The 18,438-nt window shown below is 37.7% G+C and overlaps 1 protein-coding gene across 1 annotated transcript in view; it reads left to right on the plus strand.

The window, feature by feature from the left end:
• WDR64 (WD repeat domain 64) overlaps positions 1-18,438 on the plus strand; it is a gene marked incomplete at its 3' end in the record, with an annotated part of 108,357 nt that overhangs the window by 16,658 nt on the left and 73,261 nt on the right. The window contains exons 3-7 of the mRNA XM_008063895.1: positions 7,242-7,344; positions 10,493-10,596; positions 13,888-13,917; positions 15,163-15,273; positions 17,991-18,205. Of these exons, the coding sequence (XP_008062086.1) occupies positions 7,242-7,344; positions 10,493-10,596; positions 13,888-13,917; positions 15,163-15,273; positions 17,991-18,205 (563 nt within the window). The remainder of the gene's footprint in view (positions 1-7,241; positions 7,345-10,492; positions 10,597-13,887; positions 13,918-15,162; positions 15,274-17,990; positions 18,206-18,438) is intronic.

Here is an 18,438-nt window from a genome sequence, read left to right on the forward strand (position 1 = left end):
CTCGAGTCTGGGCGACAGAGTGAGACTCCAACTCAAAAAAAAAAAAAATGCAACTGTGTTTAATGCATACATTTTGTATATCAAGATTTTACCTAAATTGTTTATCAGTGTGAGGAGGTTTTTCAAGGTATAGGGTTTTGAAGGTATAGAATCATATCATCTGAAAAGAGGTAACAACTTCCTCTTCTCCTATTTGGACACCCTTGATTTCTTTCTCCTGCCAATTTTCTCTGGCTATGACTTCTAGTATGATGTTAAATAGGAAGGGTGAGAATGAATATCCTTGACTTGTTCCAGTTCTTAGGGGGAATGCTTTTAGCCTCTACCCATTAAGTTTGATGTTGACTGCAGATTTGTCATTGATGGGTCTAATTATTTAGAGAAATGTTCCTTTGATTTCCAGGTGTTTGAGGATTTTTATCAAGAAGGGCTTTTGGATTTTATCAAATTCTTTTTCTTCATGTTGTTCTTGGTTTTATACCAGTTTATGTGATGGATTATGTTTGTTGATTTGCATGTATTGAATCAGTTCTACATCCCAGGAATGAAGCTCACCTAGTCTTAATGGATGATCCTTGAAATATGCTGTTGGATGAGATTTTCTAGAATCTTGTAGAGAATTTTTTCATCTATATTCATCGGAGAAATTGACCTGTAGTTTTCTTTCCCTGTTGGGTCTTTGCTATTTGGGGATATTGGGATGATATTGGCTTCATAGAATGAGCTAGGGAGAATTCCTTCCTTCTCGATTGCTTGGAATACTCTCAATAGGATTGGCGTCAGCTCTTCCTTGTATGTCTTATAGCATTCATCCCAGAAATCATCTGGCCCAGGGCTTCTTTTGGTGGGAAGAGTTCTTATTACTCAGTCAATTTCTTGGATTGTTACTGATCATTTTAGGGCTTTAAATTCTTCCTGTTTCAATCTTGGGAGGTTAAGTGATGATGGGATTTCCTCTATTTCTTTCTAGATCTTACAGTTTATTTGTATACAAGTGTTCCTAGTAATTTCTGAGAATTTTTTGTGTTTCTTCAGGGTCAGTTTTGGAGGGTTCCTATTGGTGATTATATTTATTTTTGTACCAGTGTGGTCTGAGAAGATGCTTGGATGAGTTTGATCTTTTGAAATTTGTTCATGCATAGTTTATGTTTAAGTTTGTCATTGATCTTAGAGTATGTTCCATGTGCTGGTGAGAAGAATGTATATTCTCTGGTTACTGGGTGAAGTGTTCTGCAGATGTCTATTAGGCTCACTTGATTGAATATTGAGTTAAGGTTCCAGATTTCCTTATTAAATTTTTGCCTTGATAAACCATCTAAGGATGTTAGTGGGATATTAAATTGTATGACTTTGTCTTTCTTAGCTTCATTAGCAATTGTTTTATAAATCTGGGTGCTCCTATGTTGGGTGTGTATATATTTAAGATGGATTTTCTTGTTGATGGATTGAACTTTTTATTCTTATGTAGTATTGTTCAGTATCTTTTTTTTTATTACTTTTATTGGTTTAAAGCCTGTTTTGCCTCATATAATAATAGATACTTCTGCTTTTTTTATTTTCTATTTGCCTGGATGATCTTTCTCCAGCACTTTACCCTGAGCCTGTGGTTGTCATTTGCAGTGAAATGGGTTTCCTGAAGGCAGCAGGAGGATGGATCATGCTTCTTTATCCAATTCACACTCTATGCCTTTTGGGTGATATGTTCAGTCTGTTCCAATTTAAGTGAATTATTGCTATTGGGGGTTGTTCCTGTCATATTGTTATTAAGAGGGTGATTTTCTTTTTAGGCTTGGTGGTTGATTTGTATGGTCTGTAAACTTTATGCTTGCCTATGCTTTTGCGTTCGGTGGAACCATTCTTTTGTTTTTGTGCCCAGAATGTATGCATCTCCTAAGGGGTTGATCTGGAGGTCACATATTCTCTTAAATGTTGGATATCTAGGAAGGATTTTTTTTTTTTTTTTGAGTTGGAGTCTCACTCTGTCGCCTAGACTGGGGTGCAGTGGCTGCTCCCAGCCACCGCAGCCTCGACCTGCTGGGCTCCGGCGATCCTTCCGCCTCAGCCTTCCGAATAGCCGGAATTACTAGGCATGCGCTACCACGCCCAGCTGATTTTTTGATTTATTGTAGAGATGAGGTCTGGCTGCCCAGGCGGGTCTCGAACCTGCGGGCTCAGGCAATCCACTCACCTCAGTCTCCCTCAGGCGCGGGATTACAGGCTGAGCCACCGAGTCCAGCTTCTAGGAAGGATTTTAATTCTCCTTTGTTAATGAAGCTTAGTTTGGCAGGATAGGAAATTCTTGGTGGAAGTTTCTTTTCTTTAAGAATGTCAAAGATTGGACCTCAGTCCCTTCTGGCTTATAAGGTTTCTGCTGAGAAGTCTGGTGAAATTCTGATAAGTCTTCCCTGGTAGGTAGTCTGTCTCTTCTATCTGCCTTTAGGGTTGTTTCCTTCATGCTCACATTGGGGAGATGGTTTATTATGTGTCTTGGGGATAATTCCTTGCAGGAATTTTCTTGCAGGAATCTCTTGTGTCTACATGGTTGCCCTTCTAGCAAGATAGGGGAAGTTTTCTTGGATGATATCTTGGAAGTCCCAGGGTGTTCTTACCCCTTCTCTCTCAGGAATGCCAATCAACCATGGATTTGGTCTCTTTACATATTCCAAACCTCTCATAGGCTTTACTCATTCTTCCTGAACCTTTTCTTGTTTTTGTCAGACTGGGTTAGTTTAGACATTCAGTTGTAACAATCATTCGGTTAATTTCATTGCTAACATTTATCAATCTCAGGCTCTGAGATTCTTTCCTCTGCCTCGTCTATTCTGTTGTTGAGGCTTGCTTTTTTTTTTTTTTTTTAAATTCCAGGAAAGAATTATTCATTTCTGAGAGTTCGGATTGGTCCTTTCTTATTATGTCCAGCTCAGGTTTTACTTCCTCCACAAAAATTACACAGACATTATAAATCAAGTTAAATTACAGCCTGTAAACTGTTATTTCATTGTAGGTTTTATAGATATATTGAAAGTTATTTCAAATTAGATAATAGCACATATGGTGTGGGTTTTTCCCACCACCCCTGAAGAAACATTGGAACTAATTAACATAGATGCAGCATACATTATTATCTGAAAATTATTGTCTGAGGTTAATTTCACTGCTAATATTGTTTGTTTTGCACAAGCAATTTAAATTGTATGTAGTTGTCCTTATAAAAAGAGAGTGATACGCAGAATTTGAAAGATACCCTCTCCTTCCAGATTCCTGCCTCCTAGTTATTCAGTCAAACACAAATCTAGGTACTGCTGTGAAGGGGCCTTGCAGATGGAATTAAGGTACTAATCATTTGACGTTAATATGGGGATATTATCCTGGATTATCTGAGAGAGTCCAAAGTAATCGCATGAGCCTGTAAAAGCAGAAGAGAAAGACAGAAGAGAGATTCCAACTATGAGGAGGACTTGAAACTCCTTTGCTGTTATTGAGATGTAAGGGCCTACCTACTAGGACTGGATAGAGACCTCTAGAAGCTAAGGGCAGCCACAGTTGATGGCCATCAAGGAAACAGACCTCAGGTTAACAGTCTGAATGAGCTTGGACATAGATTCTTTATCCAAAGTCTCCAGCAAAGAACACATCTCTACTGCTACCTTGGTTTTAGGAAAATGAGATCTATATTGGACTTCTAACCTACTGATCTAAGAGCTAATAAACTGGCATTGTTTTAAATCACTATGTTTGTGGTCATTTGTTTTGGCAGCAATAGACAACTAATTCATAGGAAAAAGTGTCAAAGTTCAAAGAGTATGTCTGCTGTTACAACCAGCAGAAGACAAAATGTAACTGTAAGAGGAATGCAAAATATAAGGAGGTGCAGCAATTGGAGAAGGAAGCTGGAGAAGACAAAAGTAGAGAAAGGACTAAGGATTACCGCATTATCTATAATTGACTTTGAAAGAGTTTTATTTTTGTATGTTTTGTTTTTAAAATGGGAAAGATTTGAACATTTCTAAAGGCTGAAAAGAAAATTCAGTAGAAAAGGAGAGCTCGGAGATAGTGAGGAAAGAAGGAAGAGGCAAAACTCTGAAGAGGTGAAAGCGGATCGGATACAGAGAACGGGTGGAGGAATTAGCATGGGAAAAAAAGAAACATATCTTCCTTTAAAACAGAAGAAAGAAAAGATGAATCCCAGACCAGATTGGTTTGTAAGTAGAGTGGCAAGTAGATGAGAAAGCTCTTATCTGGTAGATTCTACTAGCATCTGAAGTAGGAGATCAGGTCAGCTACTGAAAGTGGCAAGAAAGTGGAGTCACATGTTTGATGAGAGTGGAGGATGCTTGACATCATTTCTGTGGACAGTGGAAAAGAACTCCTAAGGAAGAATGAAACGATGGCTAGGTGGCACTGTAGCCCCAGGAGGTTGGAACTCAAGAATGATTGGTGACCCCATCCATGGGGCTGGGAGATTTTCTCTGTGGGTTGATCAGCCATAGGAGTGTGGGTGTAATAAATGCAGGCAGTTGGAGTCACACAGTGGTAAAGTGTCTTCCCTGGCACGTGCAGTGATATGAAGCCATGAAGGACTGTGGAAATGCTGATTGAGGTCACAGGCCACCAATTCTAAACTGAGTAAGAAAGAAAGCAGAGCCCATAGGGAAATGACGAGTTAGAAGTGGCAAGAGGCTGACTATCCCTCTCATTTCCAATTGCTGTAGAAGTCATACAATTTTCCTGGCAAATTTTCTTACCATTAATGTATCACAGTGCCTGCCTGACTGGTCTTTCTTATCAGAAAAACCAGTTTCATCCTTAAGAGGACAGACAGTTTTAAAGTACTACCCTTAATGAGAGCCTACTTTTCTCATTAGTGGCTGTGGTCAGGATATAATTTATAATTTATTTTCTTCCCTCTCCCATGGGCCTTCTAGGATTTCTAATGATAACTATAGCTTACGTTTTTAAACGGTTACTGTGTACCAGGCACAGTGTAAAATGCTTTATAGGCATTGTGTCATTTTAACCTCATTAAAACAAAACAAAGCAAAACTGAGTTCTTTAAAAAATCTTACTGATGATGTCATTGAGATGTCTAGAGGTAAAGGTACTTGTTCAAGTTCTGAGTATCACATAGTGTCGAACCTGAGCCCAGACACTGGATGGTCTGATTCAGTAGTACATACTCTTTGCCATAAGGCCATATTGTGGGTTCAAATGATACAGAGATAAAGGACAGGTCAATATGTAACTATTAACCGGATAATGTATCAATGAGTGATGACAAAGAGATTGCAGTGACAAAAGCTTCCTGTCCACGCCAATGTAAATCTATTAAAAGTACTTTTCTTGCTGGGCTCGGTGGCTCAGCCTGTAATCCTGTGCCTTTGGGAGGCTGAGGTGAGTGGATTGCCTGGGCAGCGGGACCTCATCTCTACAATAAATCAAAAAATCAGCCGGGCATGGTAGCACTCCTGTAGTTCCAGCTACTTGGAGGCTGAGGTGGAAGGATCGCCGGAGCCCAGCAGGTCGAGGCTGAGGTGGCCGGGAGCGGCCACTGCACTCCACTCTGGGCGACAGAGTGAGACTCCAACATTAAAAAAAAAAGAACTTTTCTTCCTTTTTTTCTCAATCCTTCAGAGGGAATTTGATATTAAATCTACAGGTTTGTTCATATTTTGAAAATTAGTAGTGATTTCCAAAAAGATAATAAATTAGTTAAGTTGTTATTGGGTGCTAATTTTGAGGTAAAAAGAAAGGAAAAATACAAGAAAGTCTTGATGAACCTAATTTTCCCACAGAATGGAATCTAATTGTAGGAATTATTAGGGCAATTGTATGTTGGGAGATTTGAATGTAGAAGAGTGTATAGGAAGAAGTAGTAACACTTGTGAATTAACTGATGAAAGGACATATATTAAAATATAATTCTAAACCATCGTCTGGTACCAAAATTTAAAAAATTATTAAAACAAATTGAGGCTGGGTGCGGTGGCCCATGTTTCTAATCCTAGCACTTTGGGAGGCCAAGGCGGGAGGGTTGCTTGAGTGCAGGAGTTTGAGACCAGCCTAGGCAACATAGTGAGACCTTGACTCTATAGAAAATCAAAAAATTAACCAGGTGTGTTGGCATGTGCCGTTAGTCTCAGCTACTGGGGAGGCTGAGGAAGAATTGCCTGAGCCCAGGAGTTGGAGGCATGTTCTCTAGCCTAAATGACAGAAAGAGACTCTGACTCAAAACAAAAACAAAAACAAAGCAGATTGGTGCATAGTTGGCTTTGATTTATTCTCAACTAAGTCATTTAGTTACTAGTTCCTTTAAACTCAAAATCTGGTCTCTCATGAGAACCTTGTTAGAAATGCAGATTCTCAGACTTCAACCCAGACCTACTGAAGAAAAATCCACATTTTAACAGGATTCCTGAGTGGTTCGTATGCACACTGATATTTCAGAAGCACTCCACAGTTCATCCTATTCGTTCAACTTTATGAGATATACTAATATATTAACTAAGTGCGAATTCACAATCATTTCACTTATTAAAAAGAATTTTAAATACATAATTATTTTTAATTCTCTCATTAATGTATAGGAATTGTATTTGTTTATCAGTTAATAAGACAATTGAAGAACAGCTATCTTATTTTCCAAATTTCTTGGAATTATATAATTTGACCATTTATTCACAAATAAAAAGCTCTTCTTCAGAATATGTTTATAGTAATTTATTCTCATGCATGCCTAGAGAGTAGTATTTGGAAGGATTAAATAAAGAAACTGTACAGTCTCTTAAATTCCAAAACTTCCCCTAATAACAGGGATTTTTTTTAAATCTGGCACTGAAAGATTCATGGAAAATGGGTAAGATAGTTACTTGAGAGTGACCAAATTCATTGTCAAGGATCTTAACTGGGGCCCAGCATGATGAAAATTGAATCTATTTCCAAATCATTAAATGCCAGCTCCCAATAGGTCTGTCAGTATGAGCAGGAACATCAGCCTGGTACATCGGTTTTTCCATTGAAAAGAGAAATCAGTGACTGTTCAAAAATCATGTACCATCACCCTACAGTTTGTTGAATATATTAAACTGTCTCCTCTTGGTATGGCAGACTCTGACATTTATAAAGCAAGGTGTTTCCATTTCCTGTTAATCCAAATTAGACTTAAAATTCAGTCAACTTCAAATCTGTTTTATAACCGATTCCAAGATATCATGCATGTTTATATGTGATGTTTGATATTTTAGATCTTTGGATACTTCTCCTCTGAAGAAGATTCTCTAGCTTCCCAGATAGATGAAGAAAATTTGGTTTTCCTTGTGTCTAGGAAAGAGCGAATTGTCATTTCAGGTGATATCTTTTAATTTCCCTTCTAAATTAGTATGGGTTTTAATATTTCTCTCAAGAATAAATATTAGGAATATAATATTTCCATAGAATATTTTTTAATTAGGCCGGCCTCATTGGCTCACGCCTATAATCCTAGCACTTTGGGAGGCTGAGGTGATAGAATTGCTTGAGCCCATGGGTTTGAGATCAACCTGGGAAACTTGGTGAGACTCCATCTCTATAATAAATCAAAAAATTAGCCAAGCGTGGTGATGTGTGCCTGTAGTTCCAGCTACTTGGAAGGCTGAGGTGGAAGGATCACCTAAGTCCAGCAGGTCAAGGCTGAAGTGGCCATGAGCATGCCACTGCCCTCCAGCCTGAGTGACAGAGTGAGACTCTTACTCAAAAAAATTTTAACTTAATTTTTAAAATATATTATTTTATTTTATTTACTTGCTCAATACTTTATAATTGGGGGTGGGAGTCATAGTTTTGAGGTAGGGTAGTTAGTGTAGGTTAGATAGATAAATTTCTTATAGACAGTTTTTAGTTTAAAATAAATAAATGTCCAAAAATCTTTTCTGCAGGCCAGGCTGGAATGTGGACCCTCCAGTCCACTCTATCCCCTCAGTTCATTCAAAAGCCCGTCAAGATGTAAAAATCGTACAACCTGACCTTTCAGTTCATGTTTTAGCATAATAATTACTAAAAACCCTTCAAGTTCTCTGATGAAGGTAAAAGACTCAATCCCATCCCTTAGCTTATCAGAGGTGTAAAAATATTAATCAGACCACCTATAAGCTCATAGTCACAGAGTCTGGCTAGTCAGCCTATCAAAGCAAAGTGCATTTTTTAGGAAAAGACTACCCATCAGAGGTGGAGAGATCTCTCCATAGCAGATATCTGTAGCCCATCCTCTTTAGTATGTCAATTATTATGAAAATATATCAAGCTTTTAGTCAAGAGCAAAAGCACAGTTTTTCTTTTTCAAGAGACCTGCCCATGCCAGGTCCCTGACATGAATCTCTCTTTCCCTCTCTTTCTTTTATGAATAATTAAAAAAAAAAACAACTTTGCTGGCCCCTCTGAAATTCCTTTCAGTAGTAAGTCAAGAGCCCATGAATGCTGTGAAAACTCAACTCTACAAGCTTCATATGTAGTATCAGAAGAAATTCCACTATAGTTGGAATTGAAATATCATTGTTCTCAAGGACACTAAATAGGGAATATCAGGGGAAAAAAATTCACATTTTCCTGAAAAGCTCAGACCTCCAGTTAATCTTCTCTACAGTAGTACCTTGATAATGCATGCTCAAGTACCAAATGAAATCATATTTCTTTTAAAATATTTTTATTTTGATGTATTTTAAAAAATAATAATAGCTTGTATTTATTGAGCACCAAAATTGCTTGACAAGATGCTGGACATTTCACATATATTCTTGGTTTTACAACCACCCCATAAGATATAGAAATTTTATACCATTATTGCTATACAAATGAGGCAGCTGAGGCTCTGCGAGTGGGTACCTTAATTAGACTCTTACAGCTAGTAAATGGCAGTCAGACTTTCAGCTCTTTTTTTTTTTTTTTTTGCATTTTATTCTTTTTTTAAAAAATCTTATTTCAATAGCTTCAGGGGTACAAAATGGTTGGTTACATGTCTGCTTTGTATAGTGGTGAAGAAATCTGGAGTTTAAGTGTTCCCATCACCCCTACTGGTGCACATTTTACCCAATAGGTGATTTTTCAGCCTTCTTCTTCTTCCCACACTCCCCCTTTGGAGTCTCCAATTTTTTTTTTTTAAGGAATTATGTTTTCTTAAAAATTTTTTTTGAGGCAAAGAAAGAAAAGTTTATATAAAAGTAAATTAAAGAGAGCAAGAGAAGGGAGAGAGAAGATTCACTTCCCCAAGGTGGGGGAGGCAAAATTTTTTAAAAAATAAAACAGGAATGTGTGTAGGAGAAGTTGGTTTGGGGATGGGAGCATGGTGTTAAATAGGTAAGTCAAGGAAGTCTCCACTGAAAAGGTGAAAAGGACCTGAAGGAGAGAACAGATAGTGGGGAGTGTAGTAAGAGATGAGGCTGGAGAGGCAACAGTGGGAGTGAGAACACCAGACACATGTATAGAGTCTGGTAGGCTCTGCAGGAGACTTCTGAGTGAGACAACAAGCTACAGAGGGTTAAAGATAGAGGAAAGGCGTGATGTGAGCTATACTTTATGTTGAAGTAAAGGGCGGAAGGAGTAGAAGCAGAAAGAATGATAGAGACCTGCAATAGGACCGTATTTCAATCTTTTTTTAATTACTGAACCCTCAGGAGCCCTTTAAGATATTTTTTTCCCTAATTGCCTTCCCCTCTACCCTATCCTGCTCCATGACATTTCAATACCTCAGATATTAATTATTAAGTGTATCTTATTATGTACCATATGTATATCTATTCTTTATATACAAAAATAGTAAGACTTATTCACATTCCCTTCAACAACTAACTTACAACCCTCTTGGGGACAATATATTATCTGTTGAGTGGCATCGGTGAGGGTGGTAATACTCGAGTATGAGATCTGTTTACCTGTCTTTCTTCCCGGAGAGTTTGCAATTATAAACATTAAACACCCTGGAAGAAATCCAATATATATGACATTATTTTTCAGTCCATGGTTATACAAAGATGAAAGTGTCTAGTGTTTTGTTTTTTTCCAAAATGCGCAAAGTTAAAAAAAAGTCTAAATGACATCATTGAAATAGTTTTGTTCTTTGATACTGAAAGCCCAAGATAGTATTAGGTTTTTATTATGTGTAAACTACAATGGTGACAGTTCAAAGAAAGGGTTCCCAAGAAATGTATCAAATCTCAAAATAGAAATGATTTCAAAAGATGTTTAGAAAACTCATTCTCTCACAAGTGTACATATTTTCTTTGGGAATTCATGTACCACATTTAGTTGGAAAATTCTATATAATCACATTAGTATTTCTGGGAATAATTAAAAAGGAACAGTTGCTGGTTTTTATGGTTTTATCCTGCTTTAATTTTTAGGTAACTTGGGGCTTTCTAACAAAAAGTTCATTGTTTTCTTTCTCTCCTCTTTAAAAAAAAAACTTAACAAATGAGTTTTAGGATCTTTACTGCTGGAAGTTGAAATGAGTATTATGCATTGACAGGTAGTAGAAGACGAGACGTGATTAAGTGCATTGTCAAGGTTCCTCAATTGGATTTACTAATAACAGCTACTCAGAAAGGAGTAATAACAGTCTTTAACAACCGGGTAATTTAAAAGCTTGGCTTCCTCCCTCCCTTGGTCCCTTCCTCCCCACCTTGCTTCTTCCCTCCCTTTCTTCCTTCCTTCTTCTCTGCCTATGTATCGGGTACAGTAGAAACCATAAACCATATTTCAGAGTTCCTCCAAAAAATAAAGCCAAATATTTAGTAATAAGGAGGTTGCTGAACCCTGTGACAATTTTTATGGTTGATAACTGCATCTGGCATGGTTCCTCAGGGTGTTATATTGAACCATGTGTCATTAACACAATTAAAAGATGATCCTGGATAATTTCTCAGCACTCACAAGCCAGTCAAGTAATTTTGTCATCATTCTACTAAGTAATAAAAGGTCCCATCGAGGACTTTGGGTTTGGAGGAAAAAATTCCATTGAATTCTAGCCCATCCATTTTACTAGCAATGGCATTAAATAAGGAACTTAATGAGCCACTTACACCTTTTTTCATCTCTTTTTTCACATTTGTAGAATGAGGACAATAGAACCAGTCCTCCCTCACAGGACTCTAGTGAAGGTCAACTGAGATAATGAATGTAGAAATACTTTATGAACAATAAATCCCCATATAAATGTAAGGCTCTGCTATTACCAGTGTCATTTCTCTCTATTTTTATAAGTTTTGGACTTTCATTTCCAAGATACAAGAGATTTTAATGGAATATATGATGATATATCCTACATATTATTTATATATGAAAACAAAAGGTGAATATTTGGTGTTAATTATTTTAAAAATCCCAATTATTAGTTAGTTTCCAACTAGAGACAAGCTTTCTTTTCATTTTGGAGTATAATTAGACTTTATTTTGTTTCTTTTCCTTTGATTTTAGATTCAGGAGATACACATGTGTGTTCGTTACATGGACATACTATGTAGTGGTAGGGATTGAGTCTCAGGTGCCCCATTCCACAGATAGTAAGCATTGTGCCCCATAGGTAGTTTCTGAATGCTAGCTCCCCTCCCCTCACCCCCCTAATTGGTATCCCCAGTGTCTATTCCTTCCATCATTGTGACCATTTAGCTCCCACGTGTGAGTAAGAACATGCAGTGTTTGATTTTCTGTTTCTGAGTCAGTTCACTTAGGATGATGATCTCGAGTTCCATCCATGGTGCTGCAAAGGACATTCTTTCATTCTTTTTTACGGCTGCATAGTATTTCGTGGTGTATGCATACCACATTTTCATTATCTACTGATTGGTTGATGGGCATTTAGGTTGATTCCACATCTTTGCAATTGCGAATTGTGCTGTGATGAACATGTAGGTGTGGGAGTCTTTTTTATGTAACAACTAGAGGCAAGCTTCATGCAAATAAAATATATTTGAAATAATCACCACAGGATTCAATTTTCCATTAGAAGTTACAGTCCTTCAGTAATCTGTAGCTCAGAGGGTCTTTCAGAAGGTGAAGTCACAGTCAGTCAGAAGTTTCCATCACAAAAGAGGGCTGTCTGGGCCCCAGGGGTGGGGCAGTAGAGGGTTCAGATTGTGGATGTGGAGTCCAGGTTCTGGCCCAACACTAACACTTACGATTGTGTATGTTATTTAATATGTCAGGGCCTTGGTTCCTTACTCAGAATCATAGAGTCTCCCTCCCAAGATAGTTGTGCCGTTTAAATGAGTTAATACTCACTTAGTGCTCAACCTCATTGGAAGTACTCAGGAATTGTTAGCAATTACTATTATGAACAAACGATGTGAAGACAAAAATACATTTGCCTCATTTAAATATAAGAACCTTCTCAACCTGTTTTTCTTTGGTACATTATTTCTCTTTTCTCTCTCTCTCTCTCTCTCTCTCTCTCTCTCTCTCTCTCTCTCTCTCTCTCTCTCTCTCTTTTACCATTATTTCCTCAAAAACAGAACTATTAATAAGATGGTACCTGAAAAGTAATGCAAGGAGGAAAATAATGATCTGCATAATAAAATCGCTTGGGATTATTTGAAATACATGAGGTGACATTATCACCCTTCCAGAGACTTTACTTATATGCACACACACAAAAGCTTATAGATGCACACATACATACTCACAAGCATGCAAACCTTCACACCTGTTTTTATAAGATAATACAGCTGGAGAGAAAATGTTGCTAAAAAATAATTACTTTAGAAGTTGGCACCCCAGGAATATGATTTTGATTATTGCAGGCCTTACAAATAAGATAACACATTGTGTGAGAAAAGTTAGAAATATAGGTCAAGGATTTTTTTGGTGATATAAACTGTAAATGTTATTAATAAAAATTCCTGCAAAAGCTAGATATGAAAAGTTTAGAATGTATTTATAAGAATTATGAAACTTTAAAGAAGCTGAGAGGACTTTAAACAAGTGACTTCTACTAAAGACCAATGTAGAGAAAGAGAAGCGGGAACCACAGGTGTTCTGTTCTGTTTCTCAACAACTTCCTTACAGCACTCATTTTTTTCCATTTAGAAATAAGTCCCTGGTTAGAAAAACCTTTTTGAACTCTTCAGATGAAAGACAGTCTGCGGGTAGCCATGACTAACAGCTTTAGTGATCTCTCTGATCTACTTTTTCTATTTCACATAATCCATTTCTTCTGGGCAGTTGTTTCCCAGATATTTCTTAAGATCATCTGAACATGCAAAAGAAACCAGGTCAGTGAAATACTTCAACTACTTACCTTCATCTTGGGTGCAATTACTATGCCTCAAGGGTATGAAAGGCTGCTCATATACATACTAGGACTCTGCATGGGACAAATCTACGATCCTTAGCTAGAATAGTACCCAGGGCATGATATTCACTTAACAGATTCTTATTACATAAAACAGGAGGCCCACTGGATAGAATGTCCTTTAAATCCCTTAACTTGGAGATATAACTTTCAAATGAAGCAATGCTATTATTTTCTCCATCTTTCTATATTCATACTGATTTATTTAGCATTCATTTAACTACTCCTGCCATTGCTGTTAATATTAATTTGCATTTCCACTTTTGGTATCAAATGTTGCTCCGCATAACTAAAGAATGTTGAGGTAGTTTGCATATAGAAAGAACACAATAATAAGTAAAACTCTTAAAAGCAAATTCACCAGATGAGCCAAGTATAAACCATACTCAAAGCAAATAGTGTGTATTATTCCACAGAGCCAGATGTTTTAGGAGAAGGACAGACAGGGAGGAGACTTAGGGTAGAATGGTCAGTGAGATTAAACCAAGGAGATACTGTGTTGTTTTAAGAGCCAGCATTGCCATCTTTACTCGTTGTGCCAACAAGGTTTCATTATTCTCTTCCTTTTTTTATAGATGAGAATTCAGACCAGCACCAATGTTACCGTAAGTACATTTCTAAAATATTTAATAAAATCAAAGAACTATGATAATAGTTCCTCCATAATTAGTCAAAGTCTCAATGATGTGCCTGCTATAAGATGTTTCATAGATTGTAAATTACTAAGCCTTTAGACCAGCTTATTGAAAGGGACGGGGCATGAAAAAAAAAAAAAACTCAGCAAAGAAGACTCAGGTCTTCCTTCCTGGGGTTAAATTGCTGTAGAGAATTGCTTAGAAACTGGTTACTCCTTGGACGTTACCATATAAAACCTTCTAAGGTTTACTGAGCATCCACTATCAAAGAATGTAAAATATGAACACAACCCAAGTTGTGAGAACCACAAGGAGGTAGCCAATAGAAATAATTTGAAAACACTTTATTTTAAACTTGAAAGCAACATTACAAATTCTGGTAAAATTTTATAATATAAATAATCCATATCACTAATCGGAATAGTAACACTGAGACGGATGTTGTAAAGCTACAATCATTCTTGCTTGTAGAATCCCATTATGGATTTATGAGAGGTGGGAGAATGCTTGATTTTTCACTGCTTGCATGCACTGAATACACTAAACTACAAAGAAGCGGGCCATGCTGCCTAGCAAAGGAGTCTGGATTTCTTTAATCCTCTCAACCTCCATTTCTTAAATTGAAAAAAAAAAAATCCATTGAAATTTATAGCTGGTTTTACAAAAGAGTTCGGGCAGGGCCTGAAATGTACATAGCACTCATAAAAGGGCGTTACTGTTTCTTTCAGCAGTATGTTTTGATATCACAGATCCTGGCCATGTCAGCTTGGTGTCTTTAGGCAAGACACAAGACAGACTCATTGACCTCAACTTACCACTGACCAGATCATCAATAAAGTGTTTTTGTTTTGTTTTGTTTTGTTTTAGCATGAGGGCAGGGCCAGAGGCTTAATCACTGTTCTAAATTTAGTCTTCCTGTGGTCTCACAGCAGTAAACATTGCACAAAGAAGCTTTGGCAGCTGCCTGGCGCTTCCAGGGAGCTGTTCCATCACTGGCTGAATCATTTTTCAGCTGATGGTGCTGAGAAACTCAGGGTAGAATGAAAAAGGGAAAAAGATCTCTCCTCAAGACATTCAAATGGGAGGCATTGCAAGCCTCTTCTACGAATAAGGCAGCAAAATGGGACTGTTAGTGTAACTACCCTACTCTTTAGTAACTATCACCATGTCATAAAATAAAATGTATTATATCTACCATCTATGCTTGTCTATTAGGATACCTCCTGGATTACAGGATGTGATTACCTCCCACAGCTGAAACGAATCGTAGCCACTACAGAAAGGACCATTATTGTCTGGGATTATAAAGCCCAGGGGAGCAGCCAGGTACAGTGCCAACAGAAATACTCAGAGAAGTGAGACTGTCTTTTCAGTACTGGTAGGATCTGAGCAATCCACTTTCTCTGTTAAGCATTGGTTTCTTCATATATAAAATGAGAGGGTTTAACTAAATACTATTTTAGATCAAGTTCAGCATTAATATTCTGTGATTAAAAGAGAATGTTCTTCAGTGTGTAGGAAAAAGGACTTTACAAAAAGAGAATGTTCTTTTCATTTAAAGTATATTTAATTTGAGGGATTTTATTTTGTTTTTGAGAAAGAGATCTAATTCTTCTCTTCTTTTTTCTTCCTTCTCTAAATTATCTTTCTGGGTATGCTCATGTTATCAAGTTAAAATTCTTTCTCTCAAGTTCAGCTTCATTAGGTAAGAAAATTACTAAAATAAATGCTTAATTCTGGCACAAAAAAAGAAATGTAATGAGATGACCCTTCAGCAAGTGACTGAGATGTAACTACTTAACCAATCTACAGTATTTATTGAGCATTTACAGACATTTAGAAGTAATGAACATGTTCTCCACACTCAAACAAAACTGAGTCTTGAAGTTTCTCATGAATAAACATAATATATACATGTGATATGATGGCAGAGCAAACTATACAGTACAAAGTAGCAAGTGTAGTAGGGGCTCAGGGAGAGCTGAGATCACTGAGCATTGGGGTTATTTTTTAAAATGTCTTTGTATACTGAGAGCAGTATGTCACACCTGTAATCCCAGCACTTTGGGAAGCCAAACCAGTAGGATTGCTTAAGCCCAGGAGTTCAAGATCAGCCTAGGCAACACAGTGAGACCTCTGTCTTTACAAAATAATTTTTAAAATTACCCGGTCATGGTGGTGTGTGCCTGTAGTACCAGCTACTCAGCAGGCAGAGGTGGAAGGATTGCCTGAATCCAGGAAGTCAAGGTTGTGGTAAGCCATGTTTGTGCTACTGCACTCCAGCCTGGGCGACAGAGTGAGACTCTGACTCAAAAAAAAAAGAAAGAAAAGTTAGCTGGCTTCCTGAAGGCTTTTTAAAAATTTATTAGTTTTTTAATTTTTTGGTATCAGGGTCTCACTCTGTCACCCAGGTAAAAGTACACAGTGACATCCTCATGGCTACCATACTTACTGTACTTTATTAGCAGGTGTTGTGTTACTGTCTTACAAGACCATGTTGTGTTAATTTCCAAAACCCTAAATGCCAGTGTCCTAGACTTTGATGGTAACTTTTCTCCTTCTAACTCTCTCCTGTTTTTACTCTTGCTTTTCAAACCCATAGAAGCCTCCCTTTCCTTGAAGACATCTTCTTCCAGTCTTTGCTTCCCCTCACTCTTTTCTTCTTTTCCAACCTGCATGCTCTGGTGTATCATCTGAGCTGGTCAGTCTCACCCTCCACTCTCTTCAACAGAGGTTTTTCAGCCTGGATAGGTGCTCTAACTCTTCTTTCCTCCTTCACAGTGGCTAAGCACGGAGGGAGATAAACATAAACCATGCTGTTTGGCTCATTACAAACTCAGGGTCTGCAGATTCAGCTGAATTCTCTTTCTTGTCCTTGCCGACTCACTCTCCCACTCCTCACAAGTATACCAATGTTTCAGTCTTCTTCTCAAGCCCTCTCCCTCCAAATGGACTTGCCTCTCTTTTCCTGAGGAAACTGAGTCTATAATCAGATTTGTCCTCTTTCAAATTCTGGCCCTTCCACCTACAGCTTTACCTAGAAACGTTCCTACTTCCTTCCTTTCTTGCTTGCTATCTGCAAAGACAAGCTATCCTTGCATCTTACATCCCCATTCCCTTCTGTCTTGGCCAGAAAAAAGGCTCCATAGACTTTTCCATCTTTTTTTTTTTTTTTTTTGCTGTTACTCTTCCTCTAGACTCAGTTCTCTCAACCTCCTCTTAATCTTCCTCTCAAAAATTCAGGTTGCAGATCAAAGTTACTTTTCCTTGCTGTGAGACCTAAAGTGACCTCTTCAGTCACTCTGTATCACAGCACTGTAATTTATTTTTTAAAGTGTACTCCCTGATATTCTGAAATGATCAGCTTTACTCATCTGTCTTCCCCCCACTAGATGTGTAGCTCCACAAAGTCAGAAAATCATTGTACAGTTTGCTAGGAATAGTTCTTGGCATATAGGAGGTGCTCAATAAATATTTGTTGACTGATTGAATGGATTTGTAGAGACTGAATTTTAGAAGAGCAATAAATGTGCAGCCTAGTGAACCTGTTCAATAATACAAAGTCAGTTTGACAAATGCTTGCTGAATATTTCTGGATAAACTTGGATGTTAGAATTTTTTTCTCCCGATGACCCTTGTAAAATAGTTGGGACTTTGTTATTTGATTTTTATGTTTACCAACCAGTTTCATGTCAATAGTCTGATACTATCTGAGTCTTTTAATGCTTCCTTTACTATTTTCTTATAAATCCAAAAAGAGCCATTTACAGTCAGACATCAGAAGATGTCATGACTTATTGAGACAGAAGTAAATTTACCCCATGAAACACCCAAAGGTGCACAATGTTGGGTTCATAGTGAGCGTTCGTCAACTTTTACTTGGCTAACTGGGTTTGTTTAGTTTTTTCCCCAAGTTTCCTTATCACTGTGGGAGTATTTAAAATGAGAAACATTAGAAAGTAAAACTTATATCAAATAGAAGGGGCAATATTTATTAAATAGAGCAAAGTAACAATTCATTAAAAGTATTCTTTTGTTTCTAGGAAAACTATTTTGTCATAAAGCCTATGGACCACTGTCTCCTGTGTGTGTGTGTGGTGCCTCTGGCTGAACAGCTCTGCCGAGACGACATCCTCTTAGGGGATGATGGGGGTTTTGTGAGTAGATTCACAGTCAATAGTGATGACTTTGGACTAAAGCAGGCAAAATTCCAAAAGAAATTACAAAATCAGGTCTTAGAGTCAAAGAACTTTAAAAGGTAAGGGTATTATATGGATAGTTCAATTGCTTTAATAATTAGTCATTGCTGGCCGGGCTTGGTGGCTCAGCCTGTAATCCCAGCACTTTGGGAGGCTGAGGCCAGTGGATTGCCTGAGCCCGCGGGTTCGAGACCCACCTGGGCAACTTGGTGAGACCTCGTCTCCACAATAAATTTTTTAAAAAGCTGGGTATGGTAGCACATGCCTGTAGTTCCAGCTACTTGGAGGGCTG

The sequence above is a fragment of the Carlito syrichta genome, unplaced genomic scaffold (genome assembly GCF_000164805.1).
Source record: "Carlito syrichta isolate Samal-C Ts95f unplaced genomic scaffold, Tarsius_syrichta-2.0.1 Scaffold307123, whole genome shotgun sequence".
Lineage (NCBI taxonomy): Eukaryota > Metazoa > Chordata > Mammalia > Primates > Tarsiidae > Carlito > Carlito syrichta.